The sequence below is a fragment of the Mya arenaria genome, chromosome 3 (assembly GCF_026914265.1).
Source record: "Mya arenaria isolate MELC-2E11 chromosome 3, ASM2691426v1".
Classification (NCBI taxonomy): domain Eukaryota; kingdom Metazoa; phylum Mollusca; class Bivalvia; order Myida; family Myidae; genus Mya; species Mya arenaria.
Genome location: NC_069124.1, coordinates 12,149,304 through 12,173,895, shown reverse-complemented (window position 1 = coordinate 12,173,895; position 24,592 = coordinate 12,149,304). Strand labels below are relative to the sequence as shown.

Below are 24,592 nucleotides of genomic sequence, written 5' to 3'. Positions count from 1 at the left end.
TGGAGACCAATGTTGGGAATGCTCAGATCAGCTGACAGGGTAACTGAAATAGCGACCATTGGATGGAATGCTCATATCAGCTGACAAGGTAAGTGAAATGGCGACCAATGTTGGGAATGCTCAATTCAGTTAACAGGGTAAGTTAAATTGCGACCAATGTTGGGAATGCTCAATTCAGTTAACAGGGTAAGTGAAATTGCGACCAATGTTTGGAATGCTCAGATCAGCTGACAAGGTAAGTGAAATGGCGGCCAATGTTGGAAATGCTTAGGGAAGCTGACAGGGTAAGTGAAATAGCGAGTTATGTTGGGAATGCTCAGATCAGCTGACAGGGTAAGTGAAATGGCGACCAATGTTGGGAATGCTCAGATAAGCTGACAGGGTAACTGAAATAACGACCAATTTAGGGAATGCTCAGATAAGCTGACAGGGTAACTGAAATAACGACCAATTTAGGGAATGCTCAGATAAGCAGACAGGGTAACTGAAATAACGACCAATTTAGGGAATGCTCAGATAAGCAGACAGGGTAACTGAAATAACGACCAATTTAGGGAATGCTCAGATAAGCAGACAGGGTAAATAAAATAGCCATCAATAGTGGATATGATTAGGAAAGCTAATATAATTTGTTTGATTGAGACCAACATTTGCAAATGATTCGGGCACCAAGTATGGTAAGTGAAGTTAAACAATGGGGCGTAATGATCAGATTTCAATTACTTTCTGATTTATTTTCTGGACCTTAACGGACGGCCAAACATAGTTGTCAGTACTGAATATTTAGGAACTTTGAACGCTTTTGACATAAGATTTTCAAAAGATCCGACACATCTTGTTCATCGCGATTTATTATCACAAACATGAATGCAAAATATAACTGATGTGATTAAGGAATTGCACGGGTTTGTTATTGTTTGTTTTTTTAAATGAAATAATATTTCCTTCTCTTCTCACTCACACAATTTCTTTTCAATTCCTTTGGTAAATAGGGAGCTACCGTGTGAATATTAAACTAGACATAACAGCACCTCATAGATGCAGACAAAATACCCAATTATTGATCCTTCCACCACGTTCTCCGTATTTGAACGTTTGAAATACAAGTTCATCTATTTTCAGGATTTTACAGTGGATCTGAAGCTTCATCTGACCTGGAAAAACCCTCACATCATTAACAACTTCAAATCCATCAAGGTTGATTTCGATTACCTAGACTTCGACGCACAGAACATGCAAAAGGTTAGCCTCTTCTAAGTCTGTTCTTGTCTACAGTCAAATCCTCATTTACATACCATGCGCATGCGTTTATTTCCTCCGGTGGTCAGTCGACGATACCATATGCACTATGTACACTCACAATACCAGGAAAATTCAAATTTTGTATTCCATAACAGTGCCGTAGCCAGAGGCACATTTAAACCGAGGCAGTCTAAAGCACGCCGGGTAATCATTGGAGCCATAACATTTTGTTATGTGTTGAAAATGCTCCAACGCGTCTTCCGTTATAGTGCCAATGAGTGGAATATGGATGTAAACATTGAGTATGGTTTCTTATTTTTCATTTTTAGAGGTTTATACGAGTAAATTTAAAAAAATTGGAGAATGTAGTTCCACATAGGAATGGCCATGAGTGGTTCTAAAGGTAAAAGTACTAAATAAAATTTAATATCTGATCGTCTAGAACTTGCATAACTGCTAGACGTTAGTGTTGACAACGTAAAAATCTGAATTTTTGTGAGAATTGTTCACATACCTTAGGTTTAAGCATTTTCTTTACATGTGTGTGGCTTTTTATTGACAAAAGGTTGCCGGGTTACAAATTTTAGAACTTTATTTGTTATACTTGCTGCACTACGCTCGATTTTCTGAACGTTGTGGTGCCAATGAATAGGTTGTGGTGTTCATGAATAGTTATTTAGTAGGAAACGAATTGTGAAAAAACTGTAGCAATTTCATAACATGAAAATTAACAATTAACTGAATTAATATCATTTTCGATCTTTTTAAAGTATGACCTACTACCACACAGCTTCGCGGACTTTAAGGTTCATTTGGTGTCTAATAAAATAATACTTAAAAGCAAATGGTTGTCGTAATTCTAATTATGTATTATTGGACTTAAAACAGACTGGGTACAGAAATCGGAAATCGCAAGTGCGTTGCGGAACGGGTGCCAACGCTCGTCTGATATTGTTGTTTCAATCGAAAAAGGGGCATAACTCAAACATAATTTAAAGCAAAATTTACATATAATTAGCGATCTGGTCGTTCCCTTCAGGTGTGGGTACCGGACATTTACTTTCCGAACGAGAAGCGGGCGGCCGTCCACACCATTATGATGGACAACAAAATGCTGCGTCTTTACAGCGACAGCACCGTCAAATACATCATCAGGTGAAACATTTGACAATTTAAAACATTGTTCTTCTCTTTTAAAAGGCAATGCAACGAGTATGTAGTTTCTATTTGTTAATGTTTTGGGTGGTTTATTGAAAAATAATGGTGGATTGATGTTCATGTATATATATATATATGATGAATTCACCGATTGAAACAGTGCGTGTGCACGTGTTTATCGAAATAGAATTTAATAAGTCATGAAAGGTACTATGTGTAGCATATATAAAACATAATCTCATAACATTAAACTTCTTCACTATCACGAGGCTATCCGAAATAACCAAATGCACAAAAGAGCGATCCGCAAACAAAATGGCATACACATTGTTACAACAGATCAGTGAACTGAGGCTGAAGTTCTTCAAAATGCACCTTATTGAATTTCAGGGTCGCCGTGACGTTGAGCTGCCGAATGAACTTACGGAAGTATCCGTTCGACAAGCAGGTCTGCTCCATTATGATTGAGAGCTGTGAGTATGCCCAAACTGGACGGTACCATTGTAATGTATAACTTAAATACATACCGTACTGAGTGGTATGGAAATTTACAAGCTCCAATACCCCCGACCCCACTGGTTGTCATATTTACGACAACAGTACGCCGGACTGGCTAATATATGACCGAAGCATGTTCCAAATAGCGAACCGACGGTTTCGGTGATTCACAACCCAAAATACGGTTACTGCGCACCGTCCACAACACGGGCACAAACTTTTGTTAAATAGTGGAGAATTTAAGTCCACATATCGGGCTGTTCGACGCATTGCCAATATATTTATCTTGTCCCGGATCCACTAAGTTCTAAGCGATAAAATTGCAACATCAGCCCCGCCTGGATATTTCTATTAAAGTCTGGGCGTGATGTTTAAGATATCGCGGCGAAATACGAAATGACAAAAAAACAGCGGCCATAGTATAATCAACAAAAAAGCAGCAAACTATCATATTTTCAAATCGCAGGGAGCTCACACTATGTTCCTACTTTACTACTTTATTTAAGTGGATTTCTACATTATGTTATAGTCGGGTACACGGTGGATAAGCTGGTGCTGCATTGGGGTGAAGGAGAGGAGAAGGCGGTCGTCACGGACAATGTGAAGGAAATGCGCCAGTTTCGAATGGTCCACACGCACTGGTCAAACTTCACACGCACACACAACATCACAGGTGAGTACCGCATGGTCCGCACACACTGGCCAAACTTCACACGCACACACAACATCACAGGTGAGCACCACATGGTCCGCACACACTGGCCAAACTTCACACGAACACACAACATCACAGGTGAGTACCACATGGTCCGCACACACTTGTCAACCTCACACGAACACAAAAACATCACAGGTGAGTACCACATGGTCCGCACACACTGGTCAAACCTCACACGCACACATAACATAACAGGTACCACATGGTCCACACACTGGCCAAACTTCACACACTCTCAACATCACAGGTGAGTACCACATTGTCCGCACGCACTGGTCAAACTTCACACACACTCACAACACCACAGGTGAGTACCCCATTGGTCCGCACACGCTTGTCAAACTTCACACTAACACACCACATCACAAGTGAGTAACGCATGATCCACACAGTCTGGTCAAATTTCACACGAACACACAACATCACAGGTGAACACGACATGGTCCGCACACAGAGGTCAAACTTCACACGCACTCAACATCACAGGTGAGTACCACATGGTCCACATACAGTGATCAAACTTCACACGCACTCACAACATCAAAGGTGAGTACCACATGGTACGCACACACTGGCAAAACTTCACACGCACACATAATTCCACAGGTGAGTTAAACATGGTCCGCACACACTGGTCAAACCTCACACGCACACATAACATAACAGGTACCACATGGTCCACACACTGGCCAAACTTCACACACTGTCAACATCACAGGTGAGTACCACATTGTCCGCACGCACTGGTCAAACTTCACACACACTCACAACACCACAGGTGAGTACCCCATTGGTCCGCACACGCTTGTCAAACGTCACACTAACACACAACATCACAAGTGAGTAACGCATGATCCACAGTCTGGTCAAATTTTACACGAACACACAACATCACAGGTGAACACCACATGGTCCGCACACAGAGGTCAAACTCCACACGCACTCACAACATCACAGGTGAGCACCACATGGTCCACACACACACTGGTCAAACTTCACACTAACACACAACATCACAGGTGAGTTCCACATAGTCTACACACACTGGTCAATTTCACACGCACTCACATCACAGCTGAGTACCACAAAGTCCACACACTGGCCAAACCTCACACTAACACACAACATCACAGGTGAGCACCACATGGTCCGCACACACTGGTCAAACTTCACACGAACAAACAACATCAAAGGTGAGCACCACATGGTCCGCACACATTGGTCAACCTCACACGAACACAAAACATCAAAGGTGAGCACCACACGGTCCGCAAAAACGGGTCAAACTTCACACTAACTCACAAAATCAAAGGTGAGTACCACATGGTCCGCACACAGTGGTCAAACTTCACACGCATTCAACATCACAGGTGAGCACCACATGGTCCGCACACATTGGTCAAACTTCACACTAACACACAACATCACAGGTGAGCACCACATGGTCCGCACACATTGGTCAAACCTCACACCCATTCAACATCACAGGTGAGCACCACATGGTCCGCACACACTGGTCAAACCTCACATGCACTCACAACATCAAAGGTGAGCACCACATGGTCCGCACACATTGTTCAAACTTCACACTAACACACAACATCGAAGGTGAGTACCACATGGTCCGCACACATTGGTCAAACCTCACACCCATTCAACATCACAGGTGAGCACCACATGGTCCGCACACTGGTCAAACTTCACACGCACGAACAACATCACAGGTGAGCACCACATGGTCCGCACACACTGGTCAAACCTCACATGCACTCACAACATCAAAGGTGAGCACCACATGGTCCGCACACATTGGTCAACCTCACACGAACACACAACATCGAAGGTGAGTACCACATGGTCCGCACACATTGTTCAAACTTCACACTAACACACAACATCACAGGTGAGTACCACATGGTCCGCACACAGTGGTCAAAGTTCACACTAGCACACAACATCAAAGGTGAGCACCACATGGTACGCACACTAGTCAAAGTTCACAAGAACACACAACATCACAGGTGAGCACCACACGGTCCAGCCTCACTGGTTAAACTATACACGAACACACAACATCACAGGTGAGCACCACACGGTCCAGCCTCACTGGTTAAACTTCACACGAACACACAACATTACAGGTGAGCACCACACGGTCCAGCCTCACTGGTTAAACTTAACACTAACACACAACATCACAGGTGAGCACCACACGGTCCGCACACATTGGTCAAACCTCACACGCACTCAACATCACAGGTGAGCACCACATGGTCCGCACACATTGGTCAAACCACACACGCGTTCAACATCACAGGTGAGCACCACATGGTCCGCACACATTGGTCAACCTCACACGAACACACAACATCGAAGGTGAGCACCACATTGTCCGCACACATTGGTCAAACCTCACACGCACAAATAACTTCACAGGTGAGCTCCAGATGGTCCGCACACTGGCCAATCTTCACACTAACACACAACATCACAGGTGAGTACCACATGGTCCGCACACATTGTACAAACTTCACACTAACACACAACATCACAGGTGAGTACCACATGGTCCGCACATAGTGGTCAAAGTTCACACTAGCACACAACATCAAAGGTGAGCACCACATGGTACGCACACTAGTCAAAGTTCACAAGAACACACAACATCACAGGTGAGCACCACACGGTCCAGCCTCACTGGTTAAACTATACACGAACACACAACATCACAGGTGAGTACCACACGGTCCAGCCTCACTGGTTAAACTTCACACGAACACACAACATTACAGGTGAGCACCACACGGTCCAGCCTCACTGGTTAAACTTCACACGAACACACAACATCACAGGTGAGCACCACACGGTCCGCACACATTGGTCAAAGTTCACACGCACTCACAACATCACAGGTGAGCACCACATGGTCAGCACACATTGGTCAAACTTCACACGCACACACAACATCACAGGTGTGCACCACACGGTCCGCACACATTGGTCAAACCTCACACTAACACACAACATCGAAGGTGAGCACCACACGGTCCGCACACACTGGTCAAACTTCACACGAACACACAACATCAAAGGTGAGTACCACACGGTCCGCACACATTGGTCAAACCTCACACTAACTCACAACATCATAGGTGAGCACCACACGGTCCACACACACTGGTCAAACTTCACACTAACTCACAACATCACAGGTGAGCACCACACGGTCCGCACACACTGGTCAAACCTCACACTAACTCACAACATCACAGTTGAGCACCACACGGTCCGCACACATTGGTCAAACCTCGAACTAACTCACAACATCACAGGTGAGCACCACATGGTCCGCACACACTGGTCAAACTTCACACGCACTCACAACATCCCAGGTGAGCACCACACGGTCCGCACACATTGGTCAAACTTCACACGCACTCACAACATCAAAGGTGAGTACCACATGGTCCGCACACTGGTCAAACTTCACACGCACTCACAACATCAAAGGTGAGTACCACATGGTCCAGCCACACTGGTCAAACTTCACACGCACTCACAACATCAAAGGTGAGTACCACATGGTCCAGCCACACTGGTCAAACTTCACACGCACTCACAACATCAAAGGTGAGTACCACACGGTCCGCACACTGGTCAAACTTCACACGCACTCACAACATCAAAGGTGAGTACCACATGGTCCAGCCATACTGGTCAAACCCGACACGTACTCACAACATTGATGGTGGGTACCGCATGGCCCACACATATTGGTTTCAAATGTATGCGAATAGTCGTTTAAGTTTCCAGAAACCATATAATATCGTCGAAAGGACTTTTACATTTTTAAACAAAAGGGCCATCACATACATATAATGTATTCTCCCCTCCCCTTCCTCAGGTAACCACAGTTGCCTGCAGGCGGATTTCCACCTTGTGCGGAACATCGGTTACTACGTGATCCAGATGTACGTGCCCAGCCTGCTGATCGTGATGCTCTCGTGGCTCTCGTTCTGGCTGAACGTCAACTCAATCCCGGGCCGCGTCACTCTCGGCGTCCTTTCCGTGCTCACTATCTCCACGCAGAGTACAAGCGTCAACGCCTCCCTTCCCAGGGTCAGCTACACAAAGGCTATTGGTAAGAGCTATGTTTTCGATATAATAATATGGAACTTGGAGCGGGCCTTTATCTTAAACTAGTATAATTCGTAATCCGTAATTCGCGTAACTGCACTTCGTTTTAAATGTTTTAACAGCTCAAGGTTTGTGGCGCTTTTTACAAGAAAATACTTCTATTAAGAAACAACAAAAACTAACATGGGACTTTCTTGAATGATTTCCGGAGGACTTCATTCCATATCAATTCAATCCATACCAACAGACGTTTGGATGATCACGTGTCTGGTGTTCGTGTTTGCGGCACTGATCGAGTTCGCGGTGGTTAACGTGCTGGCACAGAAAGTGCCCGGAAGGCGGTTCTCCCTGGCAACGCTCTTCCTTGCACAGAAGGAAGGCGGTGAGGAGAAAGAAGTAAGTACTCACACATGGTCTTGATACTTTGATGAGAGGTAGCGTTAGCTGGCAAGATACTCTCATTACCGACTGGGTTCGATTGTAGACCTTAATATATGTTTCCATCGTTGCTTGAGTTTCTTTCTCGTGCAAACAAGACTGCTTCGATAATTAAGACGCAAGAACTTGGTAGAGGGTACTGTGTTCGAGGGGTGTGGGGCTGGTAAGAAAGTGTACTGATTGATTTCTAGATCCAATACGCAATTATCTCGATACCCGGGTGTCGGTTTTTGGCAATGATTTCCCTCGGCAACAATAAAAAAGTGGCGACAGTGAGAAACTGTAAAACAGACTCAGTTCCAAAAGTTGTACACTGTAGTTTGTACACCATAGTAAGCTTCATATCCAACAAAAGACATTATCATACAAACATTGTTTCCCGTTATTTTCAGACAAACCCTTCACAACAATCAGGAAACTAGCATTTCTATGAACACCATCTCCTTCATTTATGAACTAGAATCTGTTATGAAACAACTTGGTAGAAAACAGCACAGGTATCAATCAAAAACGCAAAGACAACGTTGCCCTAGTTCATATAACGCTTTGAATTCTATACACAAGTGTCCTTGTAAGTGTGCTTGTATTTCTCCCTCTACAGACAGCAGTGGACCAAGACGGCCGTGTGACGGTGGAGGCACGACAGAGCCCCCATAGCCGCATCCTGTTGTGTTCCCGTTATCTGGACATCGCCTCCAGGGTTCTGTTTCCGGTTGCCTTCGCCATCTTCAACATGATATACTGGATATACTTCCTCAACGTCACGGAGTACTGAGGGCCATGTGCGCGATATAGGCACAGCGGTTTCAGATTTTCAAAAATGGAAATACTGTGGACTCTTAGGGTTGATCTTTTAACTCACGAGTTTTGTAACCAATCAATCAGATGCCCAAAATAATTTTCGCCTGAATGCTTGCTGACCTAAAGGAAGGTGCCCCAAAAAAGCTGTTGTAAAAATTAATAGAGCTTATATAACGTTCGTATTTCTTAACCAGCTTATATAGAAGAGCTCTTCACGAGAGGCTGTTCATAGTATTCTCATTTATTTTATTATAACTGAAATTGATTGTTTCGCATGGTATGGCATTGAAAAAAGTAACACAATGAACAATATGATGACTCTAAATGTTTTGAAACAAGTGCTTTAATCACTATAAATTGACTAGTAAAAATACATGTAGATAAATTGTGATATACATAAATTACTAATACTAGTAAAACATTTATTCTTAATTCAATATCATATGAAAAGCTTTTTTCTGTGTATTTTCAGAGATTTTTAACCATGTAAGCATTTTTAATTCATATAATGTATAAAATGGTAGATTTCTAAAAAATGCATAATTTTGTTTCTGGTCATGAAGCAATATATGTACATGTATCTCATTCAATCATTATCTATGATCACTGACAATGTACATGTTAAATCAATGTTAAATGTGTATTAAGCATTATGTTTGAAGCATTTTTCGTATGCCTTTATGATAACACTTCACACATGCATGTACATAAATAGATTAAATTAATTCAATTTGCATGAATTTAAATTATTTCTATTTGCATGAATTCAATACCTATATTATAGTGTTGTGTACAAATCTACTTGTTTTTTAAATTCAAAGTACCAAATAAATACATTAAAATAATTCTAAATGGACATTAAACTAGTTACACATTTACGTCAGGATTCAATGAAAATATGTGTACAAATTTCATCAATGTTAACAAATCATTATTTTCAATTAGTTACATGTAAAATTGTTATTGATGTACATGTATGTGTTAGACACATTCCCAATTTTAGCTTATGTCGTTATGTATATAGTTTTGTAAATAAACGTGAAATCAAAACCACTGACTGGCTTCTTCATCTTAACTCTTTATCTTTGAACACAATTGGCTGGCAACATAGTATCACTATATGCACCGTGAACATCTTCAACCCAAGTGACAATTTGGTTCTAAACCTTCAGAATACCTGCATCATTGCTAAATTTAGACACTTTTGTCATAGTGCACAATACAATGATATTTTATCTCAGTGATGTTGACATGGCTCTTTTCAACCAACTGAGTTCAATAATCACGATAGTCACTAGCGATTCACTATCTTATATTAGCCTTCATGTTAAAGTCTAAGCTAGTGAACATTGGGTATTTCTGCACCGGCGACCTGATTTTGATTCGTCTTATATGAGTGTCTCTACCATTCTGGTGGTTTGATAGCACAGCGATCTGTATCATGAATGTCCGGATAGGTTTCCCACTGACAAGGTCTTTTAATGGCACACACACCCAGCCTATTGGTTCACCCAGTTCTATCTGTTCAATTTCTGCTAGATCATTGAAATGACTCCCTGCCCGTATGGATATCCTGTAAAAGAATAGATTTTTTTTAAATACAATTCTTCACATACATTACTATGTATTGAAATGCATCAAAATAATCATGTAGATAAATTCATTATTGATTTTAGGCTTCAAACAACAGTTTATAGAATTTGTTTCAGTTAAAACCAGTACAGGTAGAAGAGTTGCTGTTGTCAGCTAACAATCCTGTATATTAAATGATATTTGCTTCATAAACTTACATTTAGCAAAATCATAATCGTTGCCTCAAATAGTCAAATTCCAGTATACTATTATCATAAATCAAAGGGCATGAACTCAGACAGTACGGCATATGTACAGATCCAGTCAAGACAAAACATGTGCTTGCACCATTCAAAGGATGAAAACAGAAAGATTCTTAGTGACATTAAATAATGCAGATAGATCCTGTTTTTCTCATCCATTGCATTGCACCTTGGTGTACTGGTACACACATCGCATATAAAAGGCTCTCAATGGCCAAGTTTAGAGCTTTTTTCACAAATTAAAGTGCAAAAAGTGTTATTGATTTTTTACCTAATTTATATGAATCCTGCACATGAACCATCACACTATGGTTATACAAATTTCATTTAAATTTTATTAATTTCTGTTATTACATGTACCTTGCATAGTTACACGTCTGGATGGACAACTTTTAGCTTTCTTTTTTAAAAGTATTAAAATATAGTGTAACTTTTCAGATTTTTTTGTCAATAAGGTACATTGTAATGGCTCTAGACAGACAAATTTTAGCTAACAATTTTCCTTTTAATAAAATTGTAAAGGTCACTCAGCTGATCAAGACAGATTGCATGTGCACCACCACACTATAACTTTACATTAATCACATAAGTAAAGTAAATTTTTGCCAAAAAGTTTCGTAGTAAAGGTTCCAGATGTCAAAGAGAAAGAATGGCAATGCCAAAACTTTATGTTTATTATAATCCTAGCAATATAATACCAAATATATAAAACCAATCAATTATCCAATATGACACACAGAAATGTCTTTTATAAAAAACATACAAGATTGAACAGATATTAATCATCACTGTCTGTCAAAATCAAAAAAACATCCCAGGATGTAATTTACCGATTAGGTGTGTAACTTTCATCTGCCTTGAAGTCTGTATAGATACAAACATCCTGGATGGTGGTTTTTCGCTGGAACTGAATGTTCACAAGGTGGGGCTGGGGACCGTCTGACTGCCAGTATGTCTCACTGGAGTCTTCTCGCAACTGCTCTACACCATATCCTGTAGAGACAGCAGAATAGGAATCTTTTCAAGATGTGATCTCTACATGTGAGTTTTGAGTTCTTTATATCTAAATGGACATGCATGTCAGATTTTTTATGACCTAAATCAAACATAAATGTTAAAGGTGATTCCTGTTAAAAATAGCAATAAATTGATTCTTTAACATTATACGTTCAAATTTTAATACAATGGGTCTAGTTAATTTTGTGTTTTTAAGTTTCAATAATTAAGAATGTGGATAAGTTAAAGCGTATTTGTACTATATTTGTACTATAACTGTGATTTTGTAAAGAAATATTACACACCACTAAGGGTCATAAGGACAGGCCAGTCAGCCCTTGAAGGTGTATATGGACTGAGGTGTAAGCAAAAGCCATTAACATTCAGGGGTTGACTGGCTGGTCCTTATACAGATACCTGAATTGATCAACTTTTATTTATAGTAATATACAAAGAAGGGACTCATTTACAGTACCCTCCACGCTAAACTACCACTTTCCTCGGTCACTCCGAGGGTTTTTTAATTTATTGCGGACATCCGCCGAGTACGTAACTGCTTTCCCATCTTAAATCTGCCGAGTTTCACAAGTTGCTCTTTTTCTGCCGAGGGTTTTATTGCCAGTATCGCCGGTGATCGTGTTGTTTTATTGGACTCAAAGCCGAACTTTAAGTCTTATGCTTTCCTACTATAAATGAAAATAAATAATTACATTTGCAGTTATTTCGTTTATAAAAAATTGATTTTTCTCGTAAAGAAAGAAAGAAGACAATTTTTTATTCAATAAAATAATGCATCTATATCTCGTTCGGTTATTAATTTACCTTTCAACTAATATTCATTAATTGCCTATTGATATCCACACATTTTAGATATAACACCACGTGTTGTTTGTTTACCATTATTACGTCATACTCTTTTTGTGTTGTTGAGAACTAAATTGGATTGGAGTAATAGGCAGGTGTTGTGAACCATGTAAGTGTGAATATTTTACCTGTCACTATTTCTTTTGTGATACATATCAGTTGTTTTTCCACATTCAAGATAATAATTTAATTGCATTGTTAATTATGCATTAAAAAAGTATTAAGTTACTCATGTTCTGTGGTTTATAAATTGCCGATTTAATAAACATAGACTGTATGAAGATATTGTCGTAATCTATTTCCTACTCTAAACGAATATAATTCAGCTTTCAATTGAACTATTTTATAAAAGTTATGGTGTTAGTATGAATATTGTGTTTAAAAAATATTAGACCGTTACTTCCTAGTTTACAATTAGAAATTATTAGTATGAAACGCAATCTAGTAAACGCAATCTAGTATTTTTGATAATGTGGAAGTCACGTGATATGCAAATTTTGTAGCGACTTATTGCGTGCTAAATTTAGACTACTTTTGGTTATCTGGCATGTTTGTTATTGCGAAAAAATTCATTTTAATCAAACTGCAGGTTTAAATGTAAAACAGTTAAGAGAAATTAATTGAATACATGTAGCAAACAGAATGTAACTGGGACTGTTGGAAGTCAAATGAGTAAGATATAATTAGAACTGGGTCAAAAATGGACATCAACATGTATTGCATTTTTGCGCCGTCAAAGGATTACCAGTTGTATTATGTGCAAGTCAGTCTGAAACAACACAATAAAAAACAGTATTCAAATAAATTACACAAAATCAGATACATGTACAGTAGGAGATTCTTATCGGTTACCTCAGATTTTCATGGTGTTTAATTCCCGAGTAACGCAGCGATTGTAATTATACGGTCCACTGATCAGCCTCGGAAGGTGAACGAGTGAAAACGCCGAGGAAAGCGGATTTCAATAAATCTGATTTCGTGTCTACGATGACAAAAATCCGCCAAGGAAAACGGAAAGTGGTAGTTCTGTGTGAAGTGTACTGTATGCAAGGTATAATATTCCTGTTTACCTGGTTTACAAGAAGACAGTGACCATACAGCCTGACTGCTTACTTCCCGAAGCAGTCCCTCCTTTTCATCCTTGAAAACATCCAACTCCTGACTGGCTGTAACCTTGGTTGCCATCTTCAATAATCAATTCGGAGAAACTGGCCCAAAAAATAGAATATGATACCTTTAACCAGAATTCATCAATGAAGTTGACCAACTTGAATCAGACATCATGACTGGAGGATCAATGAAATTTAATGGTACTGCACATTAATAACATTAAAAGAATAAATGATAACTGTATTTGTTTTTAAAATATCTTCTTATTGTTAACAACATATCTGATATTAATAAATTCATAAAAAATGATATCCGAACCTTATTATCCGAACTGCAATCCACTAATACACACTGCTGTTTTCAGCACATCTGATTAATTAACTAATTCAAAACACGCAGTAGAAAATACAGGGATACACTGAATGAAATTTCTCGTACTTACAAATTAGTCAAAATGTCCTAGAAAAGAGCGAATTTCTATCCAAAAGTCTGCATTATTCGTGCTCGTTAGAATCTTTTAACGTAACGAAAATGTACACACAAGTAATAGAAGATGCAGACAACGGTTGACTCAGTGTTCTCACGTCACGCAACAAAGGGTTTCCAACTGTCGCCTGATCATATACAACCGTACAGTCACTTTAAATATACAAAAGAACCAAAAATAACAAAACACAATACAAATAACCCGATGTCATTTTTTTAAGCTCTTTCAATGATGTCACCAATACAATCTATGAGCCATAAAGTACAGTGTAGGTTGGCTTTAAATTTTATGCCACAGAATTAGGTCTGTAAATACGGTGTACGTATTATAATTATATTTGTCATAACTGATTTTCACTGCCCGGTCAGAGTTTGTGAGTTTTCCAGGCCAGTTGCACTTAAGGGTGAGATACCCAGACTGACCACAAGCATATCTGAGCCTGTGAAATTTAGCGCACAGCACGTGGCCACAAATAGTGCCCAGCGCATGATGTGGTCCTACATGAAGATTTTGTTAAGTACATGTAGGACACTGACAATAGTTATAAATAATCCATGCAGTTTTAAAACAAATTCAGCAACGGAGCGGAGAATGTCATGGTTCTGAATTGCACAGGTCTGAAAGTATGCGAGTTATCTGCACTAATACATGTGGCTGTTTCCTGGTTCAATCCCCTGTGCTTGTTTACAGAGCAGTATTAATTGCTTTATGGCGACGTATTATAAATGTCTACCTGCAGAGCTAGAGGTTTTCCTTTTGAGAATTGCCAGCTAATAATAATAAGAACCTCGCAAATTAGACAATAAACGTTTCATTATGACATACGTTCCGTAAACTTTAAATAGTGTCCGTTCATCTTAAGCGATTGTAACAATTGTGGTATTCAATGAAAGGTAGAAGTTTACTGTTTATTTCAATCGAATGAAAAGGAAAACTTAAGTAGTACGGGTCTAGTAATGTGTCATTATTAACCTGTTTTATTATAATGTTATTAATTAGTTGATTTCATATTGGCCTAGTTATTTGTCCGAGGTTAGCTGTATTTGTCTGAGCCCGAAATAGCTAAATACAGCTAACCGGGGACAAATAACTGGGCCAATATGAAATCAACTAATTAATAAGTATTTTATTAATTAACTATTACCGTTTTGGTTAAAAACATTCTTAAAACTTACTTTTAGTTCACATTGAAGCCGTATTTGTCCCTTATACATTCATGGTGTCTGCTTTTCAAGACTTGACTTTGCTGATTTTGACATGCATCCTTACAGTGACATTGCACATACTCATGAATAAAGCACTGTACATTGTAAGGAAGCATGTCTTTCCGTCTTATTTTGTAAATCGTTTGTCAAAACGTCAAATGTTTTACCTTCGTCGTCCATTGTCGGCGTACAAAATCATAATAGTCAAGTTCAAGTCAAGTTCAAGTTTTTATTCGTCAAGGTATATGATATGCATGTGACATAACAAAACAATGAAACACATATTAATTAACATGAAATAAAACAGTGAACAAACATGTCAAACACAAGAAAAAAAGAAACTTTACTAAACAACATCAGTGAAAATATGAAGTAATAAGGCACAGTGGAATGGTATTGTAAATATCAATAGATCTTTGGTTAATCGGAGTATGGAGAGTGAGTCATCTGAATTTCAGTAAGATGATTTTACAGAACAATGCCAACTTAATTAATTAAGGTTTATTGTTACAGTTCATAAGTTCATCTAATTTAAAAGAGTTTGGGTGACGAATGTAATAAGGAACAATAAGTTTTTTACGTATGATTGAAAAATGATTACATTCAAGTAAGTAGTGAAATTCATCACCAATAACATTCTTAGTACATAACTGACAATCTTTGATTGCTCTCAATGTTCAAATGCCTGCCTTTTTTCAATTGGCAAAGAATGGTTTGTGGTCCTAAACTTACAAAGTATTTTACAAAGGTTACTAGGTAACAAGTCAAGATAATCATCAAAACAATGATTACTTTTAAACATTCTATATACAAGACATTTGGAAGAGCTATCAACAGTACAAATCCAGTTTTGTAAGAATTGGTCATACAGTCTACTTTTAACAATTGACTTAAAATTAACAGGACTAATGACTGTTTGACTTCTAAAATAATCAGACAAACCAAGTTCGTTTAAGGTATTGTTAACGAAAGATAACCATGGAGAAACAATAACATTACTATTATGTAGTTTTAGAACCGTATTATATAATAACTTAGATATTTTACAATCTTTTTCGTTCACTATATTACTCCAATAACATAAAACTCTCGATTTAATTTGTAGAGCTATGGGTTTTACACCAAGTTCACCATACGCCATGCAGATAGGGGTGGAAGCCTTGCGATTGAGTATTAATTTGCAATATTTCAGCTGAAACTGTTCAATTATTTTGATATTTTCAAAACCCCATACTTCGCAAGAGTATAACAAAATTGGAGCAATCATAGAATCAAACAAATGTAACTGAACTGAAATGAGAAGATTTGAGTTTTCGGGACTTTTGAATAAGTGAGAACATAGCTCTTCTAGCTTGTTCAACTAATCTTTTCTTAGCTTTACAAAAACTGCCATTATAATTAAAAAGTATTCACAGATAAGAGAATTCTTCAACACACTGTAGTATTTTATTGCTATAGAAAAATACTACATTATTTTCAACTTTTGATTTACTAAACAGAACAACTTTTGTTTTATCCTCATTGACTTGCAAATCCCATAACGTACAGTAATCAAACATAGCATTTAAAGCATTTTGTAAGTCATGATTACTTTTAGCAAATAATACCGTGTCATCTGCATATAACAATATAAAAAATCTAAGATAAACTTCAACATCATCATCACTAAGGCGTTCAAAAGTAACCTTAGACGTAAAAACAACCAACAGGTTAAATAGAACTGTTATATCAAACCGTACAGAGTGGTTAATCATTCAATAGGTTCAAGTATTCCAAAAAAAGTTATACGAAGCACATTTTTTTTAAACAGTCGGAAAACGGAAAAAAATGGCTACCTTTAAAAAGTAATTTCCAGCATATTTTTCATATTAGGCGAGTTTTGACAGCCAATGAAAAGGCACATTTTTCAAATCCTATATTAGGCGAGTTTTGTAGCCAATAAAGACGAAGGAAACTCATATTAGGCGAGTTTTGTTGATATTGGCCGAGCTTGGTCGATATTGGGCGAGTTCTGGCATATATTGTCTTCAATTGTCTGGTATTGATACCGCAATTGTCTCTGTATCTCGTCAAGTACGTAATAGTTGATTAATAATATATCATATTATATCTATTTATATTCACGTTTTAGATTACACTACTTACTAAGGAAAATCATTTGCAGTATATAATCATTTTTTTCTTATTACTATTCCTCTTATTATGATCATAAGTATTATATTGAAGATACACATTTTAATGGAAAATTGAAAGTGATGTGCAGCTGTCAAAGATTCGTCATTTGGCGCATTCACAGAACGTCGCTTTACGTATTGAGAAACAACGTTTTGTGCCGCGACTTGAAAATGGGCGCTGACCACTTCATTATAACCTTATTCAGTATAAAACAAATCCTTTTAACAGGAAAATGTGATTGTCTTTTACCACTAAAATAAACCTGCACAAGCTTTTCAGAGTAAATCTAAATCATATATGAATGGATGAATGAACAAACGAACAAAAGAACGATCGAACGAACGGAAAAATAAAATAATGGATGATTGAATGAACGAACTAACAAACGACCGCTCGAACGAACGAACGAATGAATAAATGAATGAATGAATAAACGAACGAACGAACATATTATTGAATGAATGTGTGGATGGTCACCCTTCTTGGCAAACATGCATAAGGAAACACTTCGTAGGTTCCTGTGTTGAACCGGAACATAGTTCCTCCTCCAGTGTTTTCAACAGTAGCAGTGTCTCTATCACATGCGCTGTACGTTTTCTTCAGCGCTTTCTGTTCAATTAACTGGTACTGTTACCCCATAAGTGCATTTCTGTGGAGAAGTAAAAACTAATAAGATTGAAAAGATTCAAGAGAGAGCATTACGGTTTATCTACAATGACCATACATCAAAATATTCTTCTTTATTAATCAAGTCACATCTACCATCATTAAAAATTAGATGACTAAGAACTATTGCCTTAGAAACCTTTAAGATCATAAACAAACAAACACCAGTTTATCTTCGCGATTTAGTTAAAATAAAAATAACTCTTATTCTTTTAGATATAGTAACACCGCAGAGGTACCCCAGGTAAGGACCACAAAGTATGGCCTCAACTCTTTCCGTTCAACAGCGCCCAAACTCTGGAATTCACTCCCTCAGCACTTTCGTGACAAAACAAACCTAAGTCAGTTTCGGAGTTTGGTCAACGCATGGAACGGACAGAGTTGCAGGTGTTCTTGTTGCGCTTTTCATAGTTAAACCTTCCCCTCTTTTGTTTCTACCCTGACTGTTTTTGTCATTATGCCACGCTTAGATTTTTGCCAAGCTTTGCTTTTTGCCATGTTTTTTAGTTTAGTTATGCTTCGTGCTTACTTAGCCTGTATTACATCAATCATATCTATTTCTAATCAGTGCTTTTGTCATAGATATCCTTTGCTTTAAATTATATTTATGTGCTTGCATGTTCACTGCATAAATGTTTGCTGCAACTTCTGAGAGGCTGGTGCTAATCAGGTCATCTTGAATCTGATTCAAGCGGATATGTGTTTCAGTATCCTTTTAAGACACGCACACTTGTGCTATTTTTTCCTCTCAGTTTTTTTATTTTTATAAATTTTCATTTTAAGATCTTTTTAGACTACGGTCAAGATTAGCGCCAGCATCCCAGTTTTTAAATGTGTATACTGTATGTGATATCTGTATTTTTGTCTTAATTATGTTTTATGCGACCGTTCGGGTGCGCGGCATTGTGCGCCTCACACCCGCAACACGACATAACGTGTGTCTGCCACATAACGTTACTCCGACAAAAAGGAACGTGCAGCGCCATGTTGTTTTCACGTTTTATTCCAGTAACAAATAACAGAGTATTATGAATAGTTTAACTTAAATATAGAAGCCTAATTATTAGCTCGTTCAATTAAATTGAGTCACTTAGAATGTTCACACAGTTTAAGATGCACACAAAGTATTAAGCACAAAGTTTTACACATAGAGACATAGAGTATAATGTCTTTCACAAAGTTACACAAAGTTGTTGCCTTATTGATTACTAAATCATCACTATTTAAATGAAAACATGTATGTGTTTATATACTCCTAAGATGAGATACAGAGTTAGATAAAATATGACAGGTGATGAATGTGATGATCAAAAAATGAATATATTTGTCTTTAAGCAAAATAATGACATAATAATGTCAATTACTGAAAGATCATTTATTGATTATTTAGACCCTGTCTCAAACTTAGAGATGTAAGAAGTGATAATTATTACTTATGTGTCCTAAATGAAATATCTCAGTATTTGAGGAAATGCCATTAATATCTAATTATGATCTCCTGCATAATTACAATTATTTTTTTATGTGTTAAAAATCGAACATTTAGTTGGCTGAAAATGAGCGGCATAATATATGTGCTAATTAACTTTTAGTTAGATAAAATTTCTTACATATTTTAATATTTTATATGTACATATGTATTAGTATGTGATATCTATATTTTGTCTTAATAATGTGCTAATTCTTAATTAGACTCAATCTCTTTAATACTTAAATATTTTATATAGATATATGCTTGTAATAATATATATATATATATGTAGTCGGTCAATAGCTATTCATAGCTAATGTTTTCTCTTTTATGTCATACCGACTGAAAATAAAATTTGATTTGATTTGATTTGATACAACGTTACAAAAATTCGCTATACAAAATATTAATGTATGCTGTTGGTTTTATTTTTTTAAGGATAAATACTCAATTGCAGAACATAATGCTAATTTTTAACCATAATAAAAAAATATGTAAAATGTAAATATAAGTATTTATCATATTTTTTCTTGCGTTTATGCTGTACCAAAAAGCAGTAGCGTGCTTTATGGAATTTGTTCGCATGCCCAACTGTGTTCATACAGCATAACTCTTTGAAATTCTGTTTTACATTTGTACATTACTGGTCAATCATTTATTATTGGGGAATATGTGTGAGTTCCATTATTCGTAAGAATATTATAAAAGAGTTTAACAAAAGAAATAAAAAAGAAAATGCAAACAAAAGGAATAGGATTTCTATGTCTAATAACAACACATGTCTAATAATCTCAAAAACTCATTGAGCCAAAAAAAATGACTTTGCAACCAAACCTCAGTGATGTGATGAAGAAACTTTAAGATTAATATAAAATAAGTCATTTCTAATTACAATATGGCTTTCAATTACCAGCAATTAGTATTGTTGTACTGCTATCTGAAAATATGATTTGATTACCGGTATGTTAATATGATATAATATACATACAGAGGGATGCAATGCATTTGAAGTAATTCTTGTATTTCTCCATGAATGTACAGAACATTTTATCTCCTTTAATTTAACAACACAAACCAGCAGCACCTTACAGTAATTATGTTACCAATTATAACCAAATTAAATTCAATTTTATACAATACTTGTCCAGCAAGCAATTACCTGTTATCAAAATAAGTTACTCTTTAATTTAAACCAGCAACAGCTTACAGAAGTTCAGTTATCAATTATAACTGAATTCGGTTAAATTTGATACAATACTTGAACCAGCAAGATAAAAATTAGCTACCACAACTCTTACCTTTAAAGAGAAAACAAGATTAAATTAAAACAAACAAAACAAAAAAAGACCTTAGTTCAACAGGGCTACAGCTAATAAATAGTATGTTTGGCTTGATCTGTTTAGCTCACAAAATACCAGCAACTTGTTTCTTAGCTTAAATCTCCCGCCAGTATTTTTTTCTTCACCTAAGTGATATGTTTTCATCACAAAAAGCATTAAAAAATGGTATCTAAAACCTTCCAACCTACCTACCTACCCTTACCTCAAAATGCATTACAGGGGCATAATCAATACCAGGGCTTCTAAAATTTTGAAATCTCAATTGCAAATTGTCGGTGTTTAGAAACCCTGATCAATTCACATCTGCCAGTTATTTCCCATTTAATGTCTGTGGGTAATTTGAGATTATGCCCAACATGCCAGTTTTAAATGTTGTTATAGGATGAGTTCTAGTTTCCAGTAAAACATGTATGCATCTTCCTGACATCAGTGAATTAGTTAAATGGATGATATAACATTATAAATATGGGCAATGCAAGTTATACAGATGTACTGATGGCTGCTCAAAGGTCATTTGAAAAGGTCTTGCCACTTTCAAATGATCTGTTTTGAAAAAGGACCATAAGCATGGTCAATCTGATGACCTTGACCTTTGATAAAACAAGAGGGCCCTGAAGGCCCTGAATCGCTCACCTGATCCAATAAAGATCATCGACAATAACGTTCTGATCAAGTTCCATGAACATATGGTCATAAATGTGGCCTCTAGAGTGTTAAAATACTTTTCCTATTATTTGACCTGGTGACCTAGTTTTTGACCGCACATGATCCAGATTCAAACTTGGCCTAGAGCTAATCAATATAAACATTCTGATTAAGTTCCATGGACATTCAGTCATAAATGTCACCTTAAGAGTGCTAACAAGCTTTTCCTATGATTTGCCCTAATGACCTAGTTTTTGACCACAATTGACCTAGATTTAAACTTTACTTAGGGATTATTTATATAAACATTCTGACCAACTGTCATTAAGATACAATTATAAATGTGACCTCTTGAGTGCTAACAAGCTTTTCCAATTATTTGACCTTATGACCTAGTTTTTGACCGCACATGACCCAGTTTTAAACTTGACTTAGAGATAATTAATGTAAACATTCTGACCAACTTTCATGAAGAAACCTTTATTAATGTGACCTCTAGAGTGTTAACAAGCTTTTCCTTCAACTTGACCTGGTGACCTAGTTTTTGACACATGACCAAGATTCGAACTTGCCCTAGAACTTATTATTATAAACATTCTGACTAAGTTTCATGAACGTACAGTCATAAATGTGACCTCTAGAGTGCTAACAAGCTTTTCCTATGATTTGACCTGGTGACCTAGTTTTTGACCGCACATGACCCAAATTTAAACTTGACTTAAAGATTATTAATATAAACATTCTGACCAACTTTCATGAAGATACAGTCATAAATGAGACCTCTAGTGTTAACAAGATTTTCCTTCAATTTGACCTGGTAACCTAGTTTTTGACCGCTAGGACCCAGAATCGAACTTGACCTAGAGAGTATTAATATTAACATTCTGGCAAAGTTGACCCAATATCGAACTCATCCAAGATTTTATTGAGGGAAACATTCTGACCAAGTTTCATTAAGATAGTGCCCAAATTGTGACCTCTAGAGTGTTAACAGTCAAATTGTTGACAACGGACGACAACGACGGACGACGTACAAAGGGCGATCACAATAGCTCACCTTGAGCACTTCGTGCTCAGGTGAGCTAAAAATCAATAGGAGTCTCGATATGGATATACAGGTCATGACCAACCTCTCCACCAATTGTTCAGTTCATATTGATTAAACAAGGTTTTTGTGCAAGGTGACTGTGACCTTGACCTTTAACCTGCTGACCTTCATATCAATAAGGACCATCTACAGCTCATGACCCAAGACCTTAACATATTTGAGAACAGTAGGTCCAAGCATACTCTAGTTAGCAAGCGGAAAAGGTTTTTTTGTTCAAGGTTATCACAACTGTGATCTTTCACTAACCTCAAAATCAATAGGGGTCATATGCTGGTCATGACCAACCTCTCTACCAAATTTCAAGACCTAAGGCCCATGCATGCTCTAGTTATTAATTGGACAAGGTTTGATCTTCCAACCGACTGACCAATGGACCGACATATACAAAGCAATATACCCCCGCTTCTTAGAAGGGGGGCAGTACTAATCAACTTTCATTGACAGTGTATGAATTAGACTCACTATTTAAACTGTCAGTATCTAGAGAATCATATTTTTCAGTAATGACAATCATATCATCTTTGGAACTGTCTTTGGTTGATACATCAATGCATACATGCTGAGTATGACTGAGGCTGTCCCCACCATTTTGATTGTCCATACCATTGACAGCATAAGATTGCCTCAAATTCTTAAGTTCTGTACTTAAGTCTGTATCTTTTCGTATCACATTATTTCCAGTCTCAGTTACATTATTGGAGGATGTTCTGCTATGTTCACGCTCAATTGATTTAGACTGGTTCTTTATACCACAGGACACTTCTTGCTTCTGCTGTTCATTTGGTGCTGTTGCTTGTGCTCCTTCTGAAAATAAAAACAAAACATGAGAAGTTTCAATATTACCAAATGAAATTTAAAGAAGATATCTGCATGTAGCTTTAAAATCTAGGAAAAAATCCTTTTCAGTTACAACAAGTTTCAGTAACAACTAGAAGTGTTTTCCTTTGAAAACTGATGACTCCCCTTTATGGCTGATGACTCACTCCCCTTTATGGAGGCATGTTTGAAGAAATGTTATCTAGAAGTGAAACATTAGAAACAGGGACCATAACTTAGCTGCGACCACCACAATTAAACCCAAGATGCACAACATGCTTGTTAACATTCCCTCAAGTTAAATGATTGTGGCCAACATATTTAATAAAATTTGAGAACAGAATAACACACAAATCCATGCTTTATGAGCAATTTTTAACTAAGTCAAGGGCCAAAGCTCATCTTATGCTGGAGGTACCCACATGCTATACCCCAGGTGCAGAACTTCTCTTGCTGGTTAACATTCCTGTAAAGTTTCATCACTCTGGCTCTCATACTTAAGGAGATATGTGTGACTCAAGAATGCATGCTCCAAATGCCATATTTACACCCTGACAAGGGCCATAATTTTGAGAGAAAGAACACACAGAACCCAAGGTGCACAACTTCACATCCTGGTTAACATTCCTATATAGGTTTTGTGACTCCGGCTCATAAACTTTTGGCGATATGTGCAACACAAAATTTCAAGCTCTGTAAGCTTTTCAATAGCTGATTCAAGGGTCATAACTCTACACTTACTGGGTGCATTCAAACACAAATTCTCTGGTGCTCAACTTCACATGCTGATAACATAACATTTCTGTAGAGTTTTATCACTTTGGCTAAAACACTTGTGGTGAAACAAGCGATGCAAGATTTTATGACAGAAGAACAGACATA

General features: G+C 37.4%; 3 protein-coding genes across 16 annotated transcripts in view; 1 reads left to right on the top strand and 2 right to left on the bottom strand.

Annotated features, from left to right (window-relative positions):
• LOC128227249 (glycine receptor subunit alpha-2-like) overlaps positions 1–9,206 on the top strand; it is a 53,226-nt gene extending 44,020 nt beyond the window's left edge. For 4 of the 5 annotated variants that reach the window (XM_052937598.1, XM_052937597.1, XM_052937600.1 and 1 more), the window contains 7 exons: positions 1,123–1,242; positions 2,282–2,397; positions 2,791–2,873; positions 3,428–3,571; positions 7,521–7,757; positions 7,965–8,149; positions 8,793–9,206. In XM_052937598.1, the coding sequence (XP_052793558.1) occupies positions 1,123–1,242; positions 2,282–2,397; positions 2,791–2,873; positions 3,428–3,571; positions 7,521–7,757; positions 7,965–8,149; positions 8,793–8,966 (1,059 nt within the window). In that variant the 3' untranslated portion in view covers positions 8,967–9,206. The remainder of the gene's footprint in view (positions 1–1,122; positions 1,243–2,281; positions 2,398–2,790; positions 2,874–3,427; positions 3,572–7,520; positions 7,758–7,964; positions 8,150–8,792) is intronic. The other variant, XM_052937599.1, reaches the window with a different exon arrangement.
• A 362-nt stretch (positions 9,207–9,568) lies between these two features.
• LOC128227250 (anaphase-promoting complex subunit 10-like) lies at positions 9,569–14,341 on the bottom strand. Of its 2 annotated transcripts, none has more exons than XM_052937603.1 (4): positions 14,240–14,341; positions 13,758–13,895; positions 11,658–11,820; positions 9,569–10,565 (listed from the first exon to the last, which is right to left on the bottom strand). In XM_052937603.1, the coding sequence occupies exons 2-4, from the start codon at positions 13,870–13,872 to the stop codon at positions 10,298–10,300; spliced, it is 546 nt and encodes a 181-aa protein (XP_052793563.1). In that variant the 5' UTR covers positions 13,873–13,895; positions 14,240–14,341; the 3' UTR covers positions 9,569–10,297. The 2 variants fall into 2 exon arrangements, with proteins under 2 accessions (XP_052793563.1, XP_052793564.1); XM_052937604.1 differs by having other exon boundaries at positions 14,116–14,251.
• Positions 14,342–22,414: 8,073 nt separating this feature from the next.
• Positions 22,415–24,592, bottom strand: part of LOC128228573 (uncharacterized) — a 38,410-nt gene continuing 36,232 nt past the window's right edge. For all 9 annotated transcript variants that reach the window (XM_052939959.1, XM_052939962.1, XM_052939958.1 and 6 more), the window contains one exon: positions 22,415–23,698. In XM_052939959.1, the coding sequence (XP_052795919.1) occupies positions 23,322–23,698 (377 nt within the window). In that variant the 3' untranslated portion in view covers positions 22,415–23,321. The remainder of the gene's footprint in view (positions 23,699–24,592) is intronic.

What these genes read in the sequence shown, in the direction of transcription:
- LOC128227250 (XM_052937603.1), bottom strand. Translation starts at nt 13,872, where the DNA reads ATGGCAACCAAGGTTACAGCCAGTCAGGAGTTGGATGTTTTCAAGGAT. An exon ending in ACTGTCTTCTTGTAAACCAG is followed by an intron (nt 11,821 to 13,757) that starts GTAAACAGGAAT and finishes CTGTCTCTACAG; the next exon opens with GATATGGTGTAGAGCAGTTG. An exon ending in GAAAGTTACACACCTAATCG is followed by an intron (nt 10,566 to 11,657) that starts GTAAATTACATC and finishes ATTCTTTTACAG; the next exon opens with GATATCCATACGGGCAGGGA.